This window comes from Balaenoptera musculus, chromosome 13, assembly GCF_009873245.2.
Source record: "Balaenoptera musculus isolate JJ_BM4_2016_0621 chromosome 13, mBalMus1.pri.v3, whole genome shotgun sequence".
Lineage (NCBI taxonomy): Eukaryota > Metazoa > Chordata > Mammalia > Artiodactyla > Balaenopteridae > Balaenoptera > Balaenoptera musculus.
In genome coordinates, this window is record NC_045797.1 from 79,202,610 (window position 1) to 79,219,803 (window position 17,194).

The 17,194-nt window shown below is 39.3% G+C and overlaps 1 protein-coding gene across 3 annotated transcripts in view; it reads left to right on the top strand.

The window, feature by feature from the left end:
- NBAS (NBAS subunit of NRZ tethering complex) overlaps positions 1–17,194 on the top strand; it is a 342,092-nt gene that overhangs the window by 36,033 nt on the left and 288,865 nt on the right. For all 3 annotated transcript variants that reach the window (XM_036873210.1, XM_036873209.1, XM_036873211.1), the window contains one exon: positions 14,825–14,963. In XM_036873210.1, coding sequence (XP_036729105.1) covers positions 14,825–14,963 — 139 coding nt within the window. The remainder of the gene's footprint in view (positions 1–14,824; positions 14,964–17,194) is intronic.

The window sequence follows — 17,194 nt, forward strand, 5'->3', positions numbered from 1 at the left end:
TTCAAATACAATACTTTATCTGTGTACAGTAGTCTCCCCTTATCCACGGGGCATATGTTCCAAGACCCCCGGTGGATGCCTGAAATCACAGATAGTACTGAACCCTTCATATACTATGTTTTTTTCTTATACATACGTACCTGTGATAGAGTTTAATTGATAAATTAGGCACAGTAAGAGAATATTTGAGTTGCCAACATCACTGTTCTTGTGCTGGGGGGCCGTTATGAAGTAAAATAAGGCTTTCGTGAACACAAGCACTGCAGTACCTCGGCAGTCCGTATCTGATAACGTGGATGGCTGTTAAGTGCCTAAAGTGTGGGGTGCACCGGCCAAAGGGAGGGTTCACCTCCTGGGCTGCATGGAGCAGGATGGCACGGGAAGGTGCAGGATTTCATTACACTACGCAGAATGGCGTGCAGTTTAAAACTTATGACCTGTTTATTTCTGGAATTTTCCATTTAATATTTTTGGACTGCAGCTGACTATGGGTAACTGGAATTGCAGGAGGCGAAACTGTGGATAAGTGGGACTACTGTATCCTGCTTTCAACAGCTTTTTTTTTTTTTGAGGTTTTGATCCTAATTTTATTGTAAATTTCTACAAGCAATATCTGACTTATTCAACTTTGAATCTCCAATAGTTCCTTGATAACTACACAAAGATAGTGTTTGAAGGTAACTTTTTCTAGATCCTGAATTACATCTCAACAAAGACAAAGGCTAGAAAACATGTCTCCTTTCTTGGGCCCTTTTGAGAAGCCACCCATTCTCAGAATACTTGATGACTCTTTGATACTAATTTTAAGTGTATAATTCAATGATTTTTAGTAAATGTATAGAGCTGTGCAAACACTACTCCAGTCAATTTTAGAATATTTCCATTGTCCCTAAAGATCTCTCATGCCTGTGAGTTTCGTGGAATGTAAATCACACCTCAGTAAAACCGTAAAAAATAAAGGAATGCGTAAGAAAGAAAAAAAAAGATCCTTTAAGTAGGCTTTCATTTGAACACTTTTATCTTTTTTTAAATTAAAAAATTACTTTAAATTTATATACAGTAAAATTCACTCTTTTTGGTGTACATTGCTTTTTTAAAAAAATTTTATTGAAGTATAGTTGGTTTACAATGTTGTGTTAATTTCTTCTGTACAGCAGTGATTCAGTTATACATATACATACATATATATATTCTTTTTCATATTCTTTTCCATTATGGCTTCTCACAGGATATTGAATATAGTTCCGTATGATATATAGTAGGACCTTTTTGTTTATCCATCCCATACATAATAGTTTGCCTCTGCTAATCCCAAACTTCCATTCCTTCCCTCCCTTACTTCCCCTCCCCGTTGGCAACCATAAGTCTGTTCTGTATATCTGTGAGTCTGTTTTTGTTTCATAGATATGTTGATTTGTACCATATTTTAGAGTCCACATCTAAGTGATACCATTTGGTATTTGTCTTTCTCTGTCTGACTTACTTCACTTAGTATGATGATCTCTAGGTCCATCCGTGTTGCTGCACATGACAGTATTTCCTTCTTTTTGATGGCTGAGCAATATTCCATTGTATATGTGACACACCTTTATCCATTCATCTGCCGATGGACATTTAGGTTGTTTCCATATCTTGGCTATTGTAAATAGTGCTGCTATGAACATAAGGGTGCATGTATTTTTTTGAATTATAGTTTTGTCTGGGTATATGCCCAGAAGTGGGATTGCTGGATCATATGGCAACACTATTTTTAGATTTTTGGGGAACTTCCATGTTGTTTTCCATAGTGGTTGCACCAATTTACATTTCCACCAACTGAACACTTTTATCTTTATGTTAAGGATACTAAGGTTTATGTTAAGAAAGATACCCATGTTTCATACAGTGTGTGGGGAAGAATCATGATTGATTAATCATGTATGTCATAGTTGTACAAAGGATGAATCTAAGCATTTGAGTGATTAATTTTTATCCTTTTAGTCAACTGTGTTAAGCCAGATACAGATTCCGCAGAAAGAACTCGAGACGTTTACAAGGAATAATAAACTGTCATTTTGCCTATTAGTAGATTGCAATTAGGTAGGAGTGAACTGGCTAAAGAGTAGTTGGGTAATTGCATTCTCCTAAGTATGCACTGATAGGGATTGCTACTATTCTTGGGAAGGCTCAGAAGATGCAAGAGGAGATGTCTTTAGAAAGCTGTTAATTTTAGGCGAGACTGAGGAATACCTTTAAGTAATGGCATGTTGAAGTGCTAAAGGGCTATGCTTTACGTATCCTGATTTGGTCATCTCATGGGGGTTTCTGATTTCCCCTAACCAACACTCAGCACTTCATGTTTTTAAATTTATTTATTTAATTTATTTTTGGCTGTGTTGGGTCTTCGTTGCTGCACGCGGGCTTTTCTCTAGTTGCGGCGAGCGGGGACTACTCTTTGTTGCGGTGCGCGGGCTTCTCGTTGCGGTGGCTTCTCGTTGTGGAGTGCAGGCTTCAGTAGTTGTGGCATGTGGGCTCAGTAGTCGTGGCTCACGGGCTCTAGAGTGCAAGCTCAGTAGTTGTTGCGCCTGGGCTTAGTTGCTGCGCGGCATGTGGGATCTTCCCGGACCAGGGCTCGAACCCGTGTCCCCTGCATTGGCAGGCGGATTCGTAACCACTGCGCCACCAGGGAAGTCCCTCAGCATTTTAAATATGAGTCCTTTACACTCATGGGATAAAGGAGGTATTCCAAGTAAATAACTAGTACTTAGTGGGGGGATCAAAAATGTTTTTCGTGTGAATGAGCTCTCATGAGGCGTGATGATGACTTCACTGGCACAAAATGGAAGGAAAACAGTCTTGGGCATAGAATGGGACGGGGTGCAGTAGAGTACGCATAGGGGGCCACGATCTCTTCTTCATACATCACCCCTGTCTAGGGAAATGTCCATTGGTCCCACAAATGTTTAAATTATGTCTTGTGGAGGAGATAGTGTTGAGAGTGCCCTACTTAAAGGTTTACCCAAGGGCATAGGTAAATTTTGTTCTCCTCTTATAAGGTGTAAGATCCATCTAGACCTGTGAGATGCTTTTGGAAGCTAATCAGTGAGCCTTTATAGCCGTTACCTTGCCATAAAATTGCCCATCTTTCTCTCTGGTTCCTAAGGTCATATATATTCTGTGAGAATCAGGGCAGTGATGTGTAAATGATACACTCTATTGACAGCTGGAGGAGCAGTTGGGTATAAATTACATTAGGAAGTTTTTCATAAGCCCTAGCTAGATAAGATTAATAATTTCATGAAGGATTGCTTCTAGAAAAGGAATGAGTACTGTAGTCCTGATCCTTGGTAATTATCTTCCACTGCAGTGAGAGAGTGTGTTCAGCCTTTGATAGTGTAGGGGCTGTTGACATTTGAGAGATGAATGTGCAGCCTTGTAGCTGGGAAGTATGAATGTCAGTAATCGAGTATATACTAACTTATATTAAGGAGCTTTTCATGTTGCCTTTAGAATTCTCATTCCTCCACTGTGAGAAAATTCTTCTTTCCCTGAGTTCAGGTTGGGTTTTTGAAGAGAAATAAAGAGGTGCTGTTGTCTGCACAGAAAGCTGCATTGTCTTGGCAGATGTGAAAGTCCTTAGGTGTGAATTAAGGGACTTGCTGAGCTTCACAGACTGATTTTTCTTTGTTTTTTGCCACAGGCGTTTGTTTCTGGGGAGGCAGGGAAGTGGAGAGTCTTGGCCGTATCCTGTGATCTGTCTGCTTTTATCCGGGATATGTTACAGATAGGAAGACACGTGAGACTCGGAAGTACCTTGGCCCTCAGCAGCCTCCGCCTGGCTGTCTTTTAAGAAGACCGTCTTCTTTATTAGTTTGACTTTTTTGTGCCTACCACTGAAAAAAATCAAATTATTTGGAAATCAGTTTTAACCCATCAGTCAGTCCTCTCTTTGGAGATTCTTTGATAGGAGGAGCTAGTTCTCATTATGTTACAGTTACATTTAAATGGGCCTTTGTAGACCTTAATAAAGTTTTTAATCTCTTCAGCTGGTAAATCAACCAATCTCCCTCCCTCCCTCCCTCTCACTTTCTCTCCGTCCCCCCCCAACCAGTGTTTTGGTTGTAGTTTAATCTGATAACTTTATATGTCAGTGAATTTCATTAATCTTAAGCAAGATATTTTGTACTTGGGTTATATGTTTTTTCCCCCTGATTTTAAGGACTACTCCACAATCCCTCTGCAAAATTTATGGAAATGCAATTTTAAGAAGTAACTTGGGCCAGACTGAATTTCTTCTTATACTTGGAGTGATGCTAGCTGTTGTGGATCTCTCTTTGGAGTAGAGAGCTGAAAGAAGACTATTGAGTTATCTTAGGTTATTTTATAGGAATTAAGGAATGATGCTTAATTATGTTTTTTAAAAATTTTTATTGGAGTATAGTTGCTTTACAATGTGTTAGTTTCTACTGTACAGCAAAGTGAATCAGCTACACATATACAAATATCCCCACTTTTTTGGATTTCCTTCCCATTTAGGTCACCACAGAGCATTGAGTAGAGTTCTCTGTGCTATACTGTAGGTTCTCATTAGTTATCTATTTTATACATAGTATCAATAGTGTATATATGTCAATCCCAATCTCCCAATTCATCCCACCCCCGTCTTCCCCCTTGGTATCCGTACATTTGTTCTCTATGTCTGTGTCTCTATTTCTGCTTTGTAAATAAGATCGTCTATACCAATTTTTTCAGATTCCACATATATGCTATTAATTTTGTTTTATAAACAATTAGAAAATTTAAAAAATATATTTGTGATATGATAGAATGTGTACTGGATTAGGAGACAGGAAATCTGTGCTACTTATTAGCTCTGTAACCTCAAGTCATCATTCTTTTTGGACCACATTTTGCTGCACTGCATTGGGCACAGACAGTAGATGGTGGTTTTAGCAAGCTGCTCAAGTACCAAGGACATCCAGTATAGACTACTAGGTAGCATTTAACAGAGCAAAATTGTGGCAGGGAGTTTGGTAGCAGGCATTACGGAAAGATTCATTGTCGGGGACAGCTGGCAGGCAACAGCTAGCAGGATTCAGTGGGGGGAGGTAGGGTTCAAAGACAAGACTTATTTTCCTGAGAGAACAAGTTTGAGAAAGACTTCAAAAACTTAAACTATTGGTATTGAAACAGAAGGTGAGAGTTTGGTTTCAGAACCTGGACTGTTCTGAAATCAGGATTCAAAGTAGACATGGAACGGATCAGACAGACGGATGCTGCACATATTATGTTGTGCTTTTGCAGTGAAGTTGCCTAAATCCATCCTAATGATGGGGAGGGAATTAAGTTTTTAGATGATGATCATTGTCATCAGCTGTGGATTGAGGGATGGCAACAGGGGCAGAGACATTCAAGAAATCCAAGATGAACAGAATTTTTAATATTGAACTAGTAAAATTTTTGTAGCAAAGAATATTTAAGATCAAATTAGAATGAATTAAAATTGGGAACATTTCTATGATCCCAAGAGAAGAACGGCTTCTAGCTGTGAAGTAGTAGGTAACAGTTTTTGAGCCCTTACTTTGCCAGGCATGGTCTTAAGTACTTTTAATTTGGGGGCATGTAATTTCTTCTTCTTTCTTCCTTTCTTTGTTTTCCCCCTTCCTTGCTGGTTGTATGCCACAAGCCCATTGGTCATTGGACAGGGAACATACAAGAGTTTCTTGCTCTATTATTTCAAATTCATTTCCTTGGCTTTAAGGAGTTTTAAGCCACTAGATGGCAGATTTTTTTCAACAATTACTAGACTGAAGACCCTTCTTAATAAACCAGTTATAACTCTTCTTGTAATCAATTTGTAGGGTCCCCTTTAGCTCTCCCAGGGCATCCAGATCACGTCTGGTGTGATGCGTGGGGCACACGTTCCGTCCCTCCCTTCCTTTCCTCGGATGGGCCTGACCACCCTCTTCTCACTGCCTCTTGCTCTGCTCTGGCCTCTGCCTTTACTCCTGCTCACTTAATTCACTCCTTGTGTTTTTTGGCTCCATCACTTACAGTTTATTTTTCTTGTCTGATACCTACATTCCTGCTTTGAATTTTAGACTCTTAGAATGTCAGAGCTGGAAAAGAGTTTCATCCATCATTTCGCTCAGCCCCTTCATTCCTCAGGTGGGAGAACTGAAGCCTGGCGAGGTTAAGCCAAGGACGACGGGGGGCTCTGGGTCGGATTTATCTTCGTGCCCCTGCCGTTCTGGGCACATAGTGTGCAGAGAGATGTTTCCTGAATGAAACAGCTGTGGTAAATGCTTTGAAGGATACAGACACAGTCTCTGTGTCTGAATGGCTTAACGTTTAGTGATGGAGGCATGATTTAAGTAACTTACCGTTTAGAAGGTAGCAGGTGATAATGTGCCCGGGAAGCGAGCAGGATAAACCATCCTGTATTGTTAAGGACCCTTCGAACTTTCTGCCCTGCTACCCCTGCTCGCCTTTCACAGGCTGGGAGCGCTCACTGCGTTTCTCACCATCCTCCCAGCACACCATTTACAGACTCGTCTCCGTGCTCTTGTACATCGTGTTCTCTTGGCTGAGCAGGCTCTTTACCTGATCCCTTTATCTGTTTGGGAAGTTGTTTAAAGGGTAAACCTTTCTCTGGTGTTAACCCTGTGAAGCCTTCCTTGACTTCTTCCTCCACGCAGTTAATTGGTCCTGAAGGCTGCTTTTGTGCCTAAGTCAGGGGTCCCTGCAGCAGTGGTCTGGGGTGGCTTGTCCTTCCCCTGGAGTGGACAGTGTTCGTTGTCGTTCTCGTGTATGAACACGTGTCCACAGCCATCTGAGAAAGGAGGGTGCCCCCGAGCCTCACGCCATGGTTGGTACTAACGCACTGGGAGAGCTAAACACGACTCTACAAATTGATTCTGAGAATTAGAAGTGGTTTATTAAGCGAGCTCTTCATTTGTCTTGCACATTCCTGATTGCTTAGCACGTGGTTTGCTTTTATAAATTTTGATGGGATGAAGGAAACTAATATTACAGTTACTCTGTTGCAAAGGTATTTGAACCTGATACACCTGATTCCTAGACCCATGATTTTCCTATTGTCCACAAAATTTTCAGGTTGAAGATTATTGGGAAAGTTCTTTCTCCTACTCTCGTGTTTTTGTTAACGAGTAGTTTAAACTCCTACATATCGAGGGCTTTAGTCTTCAGAATTTAATATGTACTATAGAAATTCCATATTGCTTTATGTCTTTATAGGATAATTTAAAAATAATCACTTGCTTCAAAATGTGATTCCTGAAGTAAGTACTTAAGAGCCAAATACTGTATATTTAAGGAGGCTTTGCTTACCACTGCATGTAAATATTTCTGGGTGGAGGAGCTTACTGCAACAGAAAATAACATTAATGATATAAGTTATTTTCTGCAGTATTGTCTGCGGTTTTAATTTTAGCAAAAATCTAGTGATCCTTTCAGTAGTAAATCACAGAATGCTTAAGATGTAATTATTAACATATAAACAGCTTCAAAATGTCACAAAGCAAATGATATGATAATTTCATTTTCAATATTTGACTAGACTTGTGGGTTGATGCTAAGCGTTACAGCCAATTTACTGAATTTTTTTCTCTTGGACTTCATTAACTGGAAGAAATTTATGTACATAATTTGGGATACTGTATCTTGATTTTCCTCTTTTTAAGTTAGAAGCAGAGAGAATAGTACAGGGAATGATTTAATGAACACCTAAGTACCTACTACCCAGCATTAACAAATATTGAGATTATATTTTTTACTTAAGGTGTGTGTGTATGTATGTGTATAGTTATACCCAGATATATAAATAAAAGAGAGACAATAGTACAGAGAAAATTTCCTACTTCCATTCCTCTGTCTCACTTTCCCTTTCTGGAGGCAGCCTGCTATCATGGTTTTAGTGTGCGACCTTCCAATATCTATTTTTATATTTGTTCTTTTTACACTATATGTTTCCCTGAACAGTTTAGTGAATTTATTTATCCCTTTTAAACATTTAAAATATTTCTAATTTTTCTGCATTATAAATAGTGCTACATGAGGTATTCTTTTACCAAGAGATAAATATACCTGTGCAAGAATTTCTCTAGAGTTGTCTTAGAACTCAATTTGGGGTATTTTTTGGGAAGGGGTGCATTTTTTAGATATTGTCATATCATTCTCCAAAATGATTACTACAGTCTTACCAATAGTTTTATGAGAGTTACTGTGTCTCTAAGCATAGAGGGTGGCTGGCATAAATCTCTTGCTTTGATCTGCATTTCTGGCTTTTGTATTTCTCTTCTCGTGACTTGCTTATTCTTTGTCCGTTTTTCTTTTGGGCTGGTTGTGGGAGATCTTTATGGATTCCGTCTGCTAAAACATATACTCGGTTAGCTTTATGTCTTATAAATAACTTTTCCTGGTGTGTGCCTTGTCTTTGCACTTTATGGAGGGGAATTTTAGATTTTAATATGGTCAAATTTGAAGGAGAACATCTTAATGACACTAGGGTAGGAACGTTTTTGACAGGTCAGGATGCACAAAGCCAAGCCGTCAAGGGAAAGGTTATCCGTGTGAATGGAGTTGGCTCTTTTTAGAACTCTACTCTCCCATGTGAATTTTATATTGTCTAGTTCCATTACATCAGTTTGTTCAGTTCCATAAGAAATTCTGTTGGGATTTTATTTGAAATTTCTTTCAGTTTATAGATTAAGAAGAATTGGCATCTTTAAGGTATCGAGAGTTCGTCAAAGAACATGGTATGTCTCTTTATGCGTAACTCTATGTCCTTCAGGAACATTTTGAAATTTTCTTCCTGATGTTTTCCTTTACGAGATTCTCGCCTTAGCGTTCTCTGCTGCCCTCTTTATCACTGTGACTCCCCACCCCTGTTACCAGGACCCTGTTCTTCTCCCTGCCTCATCTTCTCATATCTTACTGCTGAAACCTAGCAAGGATGAGGACGGGCAAGGGGATGAGGGGGGTCTGTAACATGTTTCTCTCTGTGCTACTTCAGGAGAAAGTTGGAGCTTTAAATTCACTCACTCAGGAGACATTTATTGCATATATGGTGCTGGGCCTCGGACTTCTCTCATTTCCATTGACTGTTTTCAGTTTAGTTACATGGTGTCACTTTACTTTGGCTAGAGTTGCCCAGGAAGCCTGTTCTAACACTGTGATCATGATGAAGAAGGTTTATTTACTAGGCCAGGCATCACTGCCAACCTGCTTTTGTTTTCCTAAATCACTTGTAGCTGAGCCCTGGTCAGCATTGAGTCCTGTGAATCAATAAAGTAATGGACCAAGTTAACATCTTGAATTGGGATTGATACCCCTTGGCACGTATAACTGAAGATAGCCCTTCAGTAGATGTGGACTGTGTTATCTCCATATATGGCTATTATCTTCGCACCACTTAATTCTAGGCTCTCAGCTGTTCTTTCTTTTTATGTGCCCTTAATTAGAGAGTGAGCTTTTTGAATGCAGGGAGCATACCTTGTTCATCTCTGTATACTCAGTGCCCTGCACGTTGCCTGGCACACAATAGCTGCTGGTTACCCGTTTTGTGAATATGTTGATGAGCACATCTCAGTACCCCCTCCCTTTAAACACAAGTAAGCACACACATGCCCGTCTGCACGGGTGAACACATGCACGGTCTCGTAGCTGGAGCATCAGTGTCCCAAAGCTGCCATACCATCTGGTGGGAACAATACACGATTAGTTCCATCATTCTGCCTTCCTTCCACTTACGCTTCAGTCTGGCGTGAATGGAGGAAAGGCTGTTTGGAAGCCGTTATTGAATCTTTTATTTTTATTTATCTTTTAATAGGTCTTTATTGGAGTATAATTGCGTCACAATACTGTGTTAGTTTCTGTTGTACAACAGAGTGAATCAGCCATATGTATACATATATCCCCGTATCCCCTCCCTCTTGAGTCTCCCTCCCACCCTCCCTATCCCACCCCTCTAGGTGGTCACAAAGCACCGAGCTGATCTCCCTGTGCTATGCACCTGCTTCCCACTAGCTGTTTTACACTTGGTAGTGTATGTATGTCGATGCTACTCTCACTTCGCCCCAGCTTCCCCCTCCCCGCCCCGTGTCCTCAAGTCCATTCTCTATGTCTATGTCTTTATTCCTGCCCTGCCACTAGGTTCATCAAGTACCAGTTTTTTTTTTTTTTTTTAGATTCCATATATATGTGTTAGCATTTGGTATTTGTTTTTCTCTTTCTGACTTCACTCTGTATGACAGACTCTAGGTCTATCCACCTCACTACAAATAACTCAATTTTGTTTCTTTTTATGGCTGAGTAATATTCCATTGTATATATATATGCCACATCTTCTTTAACCATTCATGTGTTGATGGACATTTAGGTTGCTTCCATGTCCTGGCTATTGTAAATACTGCTGCAGTGGACATTGTGGTACATGTCTCTTTGAATTATGGTTTTCTTAGGGTGTATGCCCAGTAGTGGGATTGCTGGGTCTCAAAAAGCTAAAAATAGAATCTCTTTTATTTTTAATCGAGCTTATCTTGTTGTAACCAATTTGATCTATTCATGGCCATGTTTATCAGAATTCATAGGGAGGAGGTGTCTTCTAGTATCAAGACCAGGAGATAAGAAGAAATCTGAAATCTCAGTTAGCTCTCCTTCCACAGTCAGGCAACGTAAAGTTTTTTTTTTTTTTTTTTTTTAAAGATTGATTGATTGATTGATTGATTGATTGATTGCTATGTTGGGTCTTCGCTTCTGTGCGAGGGCTTTCTCTAGTTGTGGCAAGTGGGTACCACTCTTCATCGCGGTGCGCGGGCCTCTCACCATCGCGGCCTCTCCTGTTGTGGAGCACAGGCTCCAGATGCGCAGGCTCAGCAGCTGTGGCTCACGGGCCCAGTCGCTCCATGGCATGTGGGATCCTCCCAGACCAGGGCCCGAACCCGTGTCTCCTGCATTAGCAGGCAGACTCTCAACCACTGCGGCACCAGGGAAGCCCCAACGTAAAGTTTTATACATATATTTTAAAATCTGAAAATTAAATATGACATCTGTCCTCTCCATGACATAGTAGTGCAAACTAAATAGTAATGCTCAACCCCTTGAGAAAAGAATTATATGGTTACTATAAAAAAATATATATTTATTTATACATGGTCAGTGTTGTACACTGAGTAGAGAAAAATTATTTCATTATCAGGATCTGCTTTATCCTGGCCCTTTAGAGATTTGTTGAATTCTCAAATAGTGTTTTATTTTTATTATAACAATAGGCTACTGCTTTTTAAAGATATGTTTTATGAGAATCACATGTTTTCCGTTTGAAAAAGTACTGTGACTATATTCAGAAATGTAGACACTCAAAATTACCTGTTTTGTTTCTATTTATTCAGAGGAGTTTTTCCTAACAAACTGACTTTTGAAAAAAAAGTTCCTTACGGAAAATTTGCAGCATGTTCACAGAGTATCCTGACTCCCTTGTGCCCGCCATTCAGTTTAGCGGTCGACCCGTGGCCAGCCTCATCTCATCTGTGGCCTCAGCCAAGCCTCCACCCTCCTGTGCCTGGAGTATCATGAAGTAAATTCTGGACAGCCTAGTATTTCCTCTGAATATTTCAGTGTGTATTTCTAAAAAATAAGGACTCTAAAAAAACATAAACATGAAACCATTGTCATATACAAAGATAATTAACAATAATTTGTCCATATCTTCAGATATCCAGACTGTGTTCTCTTTTAATTCATTGATCTCTCCATTCTCTCCTCCTCTCACTCTTACAGAGAGAGAGAGAGAGAGTGTGTGTGTGTGTGTGTGTGTGTGTGTTCGGAAGAAGCCAGGTCATTTATTCTGTAGTTTTCTACTGTGTAGATTTTTTAGATTCCCCATTGTTTATTTTTATTTATTTATTTATTTTTAACATCTTTATTGGAGTATAATTGCTTTACAATGTTGTGTTAGTTTCTGCCGTATAATAAAGTGAATCAGCTATATTCATAGGTATATCCCCATATCCCCTCCCTCTTGCGTCTCCCTCCCACCCTCCTTATCCCACCCCTCTAGGTCGTCACAGAGCACTGAGCTGATCTCCCTGTGCTATGCAGCTGCTTCCCACTAGCTATCTATTTTACATTTAGATCTCCCATTGTTTAGATTGCATCTTTGAAGTGTTGTTTGAAGTATTTTTCTTTTTTCAACTGTATTTTTTTCAAATTGGTAGTTAGAGCCAGAGGAATGATATGATTTTATCTGCATTAGGTCTACTTATTTTTTTTGAAATTGTTTTGGTGTAAAAATCATTTGAGTAGAATGGTTGCTATAGGCAAGTAATACTCGTACTCCTACCTTGACTTTGGACCAAAATCTCTTTTGCCCTGGTGAACAGGGTTAATTACGTGTTAGCGCTGAGGACTGGCCGAGGGTGGAAATAGCCCAGCGGGTTGCTTCAAGCATCTTCTCAAAGTTTGTTGCTTATGATTTGCTGTGATGGAAACTTGTTAGACTATGTATAAAAGCAGTAGGAAAAAGGCTTTGAGTGAAGGCTCAAGTTGTGTTTGTGAATAAAGCACATTTACATTACTTTATGAATTTTGAGACTTTGAGTTGGGCTAAGCTCTGTGGCTAAACCTAGAAGGGTTTTATGCAGTTTTGAAAGTTTTACATCTGAGAGTATATGTAGAGATGAGATTTTAAAAAATTATTATTGTTGTTTTTTTTTATTGTTAGCTTAGTTCAGAATAGGAACTAACATGGTGTTGTAGGTCACTTGTGCTTCAAAAACAGACTGACAGAAAGAGAGATCATTATGCTGTATACCTTAAGCTTATACAGTGCTGTATGTCAGTTATATCTCATTAAGAGTGAAGAAAAAAAGAAAGTTAGGAAGGTGGTCAAATGAGAAGAGGGCAGTTAATGGAATTAGAGACTGACAGGTTGTCTGAATTCCGGGGCTGGGAAATAAAGCAGGTGTGTGTTAGTTTTCTGTGGTTGCTCTAACAGATTACCACAAATTTAGGGGCTTAAAATAAATTTGTTACATTTCTGGAGGTGAGAAGTCCGAAATGGGTCTCACTGCACTAAGATCAAGGTGTCAGCAGGGCTGTGTCCTCGCTGGAGGCTCAGGGGGACAATCTGTCTTCTTACCTTTGCCAGCTTCTAGAGCAGCACAGCTTCCTTGGCCCCTTCTGTCCTCAAAACCAGCAGTGACTGGGCGAATCTTTTTCTCACATCACGTCACTGTGACACTGACTCTCCTGCTTCCCTCTTCTGCTTTTAAGGACTTTTGTGGTTATTTGGGCCACCTGGAAAATCCAGGATAATCTCCCTGTTTTTTTTTTTTTTTTTTTTAATCTCCCTGTTTTAAGGTCATTTGCTTAGCAACCTTAAATCCACGTGATGCAACATGTTCACAGGTTCTAGAGATTAAGACATGGGCATCTTTGGGGGCCATTATTCTGCTTGCCCCACAAGGTAAGCAGAATTAACAGAGGACAGGTGTTGCTTTCTGCACTAACATGTAGAGCTCTGTCTGACTGCCCTTGATCATACCCTTCTACTGATGGTCTCAGCGGGCTATATTGAGTAACTCATGGTGTTACCTCATGAGGTACTTAGAATTATAGAAAATTTAAGCGTTATCATTGGTTAACATAACCATAAAACCAAGTCAGTCTTTTGATATGCCAACTCTGAGGAGTCTTAGGAAGTGTCACTTCCTTCCCCCTTTTGATTTCTATGCAGAAACTAAAATTTTTTAAGTTTTGATTTATCTATGAGCATGGTCTAGAAAAAGATAAGCACTAATTTGTTGTGTGAGGAAGTGCATCTTTTTTTTGACACAGTGGGGGCCTGGTGATGATAGGTATCAGGTACGTTTTGATGTAAAGGGAGCCTGATGTTGTTTTCTGTCATTTGGGATGGTGGTAGATTGTGTAGGGGGGAGCGTTGTGTGGACATGAGCAGAGAAACCTGGTCTTTTTCTTAAGCAGCAGGGAGTTTCCTGCCTGTAGGGAGGGTCTTTTTAAAAAATTGAGACATTAAGAAGGATGTGGCTTCTCTCTTCTGTTCCTCCGTTGCCTTATTGTTATTGGGGACAACAAGTGTTTTCCTTTAATATATCAGAAGTTTTACTTTCAAACATTTTTCTTTTTTCTCTAGGTGATTATGATGTCTTACGCATTCCCTGCCAGATTTACTAAACATGACTTAACTTGAAAAATCATGACTGTTGGTTTCCATTATTAATCAGCTTAGTTTGTGTAGTGGCCACACAGTCTTTTAACTTTTAGTACTTGTTAGACTGCTTGTGCTGTTGGTAACTGGCCTCTAATTGCAATGAAGTATAACAAACAGAAAAGTGCACCAGTCATGATATACAGTCTTATTTCAGTATAGTTATTAGTGTCCCATCCACAGCAATCCCAGCTGTCATTTCTTTCTAGCATTTGTAATTGTGCCCTCATTGCTTCCGATGCACTGCTGTAACTAGTACATATGTGTCTATGTGAGGTGGCGTATCTGTTTATTAAAGTTTATTGGTGTTGATATAGTTCCTTAGATAGTCAGTGGCCAACCTGAAAACATTTTTTTTCTCATTTCTAAGTTCTCATCTGAGTTTCAGATGTTTGAATGTGTAAATGAAGGTGAAATTCTAGTTGAAAACCCATCTGGTTTTCTATTGGTTGTTTCCTCTAAAATATTTACCTTCTAGGATTAGTATATACTAATTTTATTTCAGTTTTCCTTGTTAAGGTTTCTGCTCTCTTTGTTTTGATGTTGTCTTGTTCCTATTTGTAATTTATCAATTCTTTTTATCTTTCTCTTTTTTAGACTTTTACTGGTCGGTGGATGTGAAACTGCTGAAGTGGGCATACCAACAGCTGCTAGCTGTGGACTCTCTGCCTGGAGAGTTCTTTCAGGATCACCTTATTATAAGCCGGTCACTCATGGTGGAGACAGGGTCACTGCAGTAAGTCTTAGTTGTGGTATTTCACTTTGCTAATAGGTCTTAGATAAGCCCTTTGTAAGATACAGAGAAGGAAACAATTTGCCTTAGATGAAGAAAGTAACCTAATGCAAGTGAAATTTTAGAACTTCTTTCAAATATCAAATTTATCTAAAGCATGTTTTATTTAACTTGGGTCTCATTTTTAGTAAAAATATTTGCAGATATCAGAAAAACAGTCTAACAGTAATCCCGTTACTTGCGTTTGCTTATTTAGACATTAACATTTATTAAGTCCCTTTTGATGTGCTGGCAGCTGTTCTGAGTGCTGTTGCGTGTAGTAGCTCATTTAATTCTCAGTAACCCTTTGAGGTGGGTATTGTTAGTAGCCCCAGTCTGTTGATGAGGAAAGTGAAATTTAGCTGGGTCACCCCACTAGCAAGTGGCAGAAGGAGGGTACAAACGCTGGCATGAGTTCCCGTTCAAGTTCTTAGCTGCCTTCGTACTTGCATTTTGTTCCATATTGATCAGTACTATTCATCCAACCATTCATTTATTCATTCTTTAATTGAATTTCTGTTTTCTCTCAGTCACTCCTTTATGCTGTAATAGTCAGTATAGGCTAGGCTCTGTTGTGATAATAAAAACAGCCACATAAACGAACAAATGAAAAATCCTGACATTTCTGTGGGTTACCCCATGACAGTGTGTTCCTTATTTGTGGCAAAGCCTGCTGTTAATACCATGACTACCCTGAACAACTTGTTCCAAGTGATGACTAAAGGAGATGTGGAGGCTGGTGACCTCTTGAGGACCCACTGTCTCAGTTTATGGCCTTAGGAGGGGGAGGAGAGGACTACAAGGTGGGACTTTTTAACTGTCTTACACCAGAGCTGACATCGCTTCTGCTCACGGTTCATTCACTGAAACTCATCATGTGGCCCCTCCTACCTTCAAGGGACCTGGGAGGTAGTTTTTTGTGTGTTCAGAAAGGCAAGAAAAACTAGATATTAGTGAATATTAATTGTTTCTACCATATTGGCCACTCTGTGATAATATATATCTTGGTTTTTTTTGTATAAACTGTATGATCATAATTACGTACCCTGTGCTTAGCCTGATATTTGGTGGGCACTCAGATACAATATTTTTCTAATGAGGGAAGAAACCAAGAAATTAAGGTGAAACATGGTGTAAGTGAATGTGCTATGCTATTCCTATGAATGTATTTGTTCCATTATTTCTGCCTCAAAATATATTGATTTCAAAATAATCCTGTAAAACAATGGTTAAACATTTGATGTTGAAGAAGAACTAGTGAAGAAGTACTTTTGAAAAGAAATCTTTAGCAATCATAGTAAGCTTCTGTTAATTATTTTCTTTAGTTTTTAGCATATACTGAAATATGTGATTGTGAATTTAACCCAACAGAGTAGTAGGTTTTTTTTTTTTTTAAATTAGGTCAACTTATTGGTTCAATATGGCACCAGACCTTAAAACAGTTTATATTCGTACATCAGTTTATACAGTACTGTGTCGTGTGCTTTTTCCTCCATTCATGGTCCCTCTACTCACTCTAGCACCCATTTATTCTCCCTGCAGGATCCAGTAAGGAGTCCAGTTTGAGTGTTATTAGCCACATTTCACAGATGAGGAGCCTAAGGCCCTGGGAGATCTTAACAACTAAAAACAGGGCAACAGGGGTGGAACCAGATTTTGTAGCTCCTGTTTAGCACTTTCCTCGCTCCTCATGTGAAATTACATACATCTCATTGGCATTGTCAAATTTATGCTGTGATGATTATCCCATAATTTATTTTTTAAAAAAGAGTGAGTTAGCAGTTGGACATGTTATTTCATATTTGTTATAATTTAGTCATGTTCCTCTCTCCGATTTCACACCCAGCTTGTCGTTTTATATGTGAGATGTATCATGGCAGATCCTGAAAACAGTTTGAACAATTTTATCTCTTGACTCTGTCTAAGTGTGATGTCTACAGCTTAGCTCTGTCTGAGTGTGATGTCTGCAGCTTATTTTTTTATTTTTTAATTTTATTTTTGGCTGCGCCACGTGGCTTGCGGGATCTTAGTTCCCCAACCAGTGATTGAACCCGCGCCCTCAGCAGTGAAAACGCCGAGTACTAACCACTGGACCGCCAGGGAAGTCCCTGTAGCTTATTTTTAAATGGCTCAGTCAAAAAATATTTTTTAAAAAGTATACATACACATACAGATAAAGCAAATGTGGCTAAATG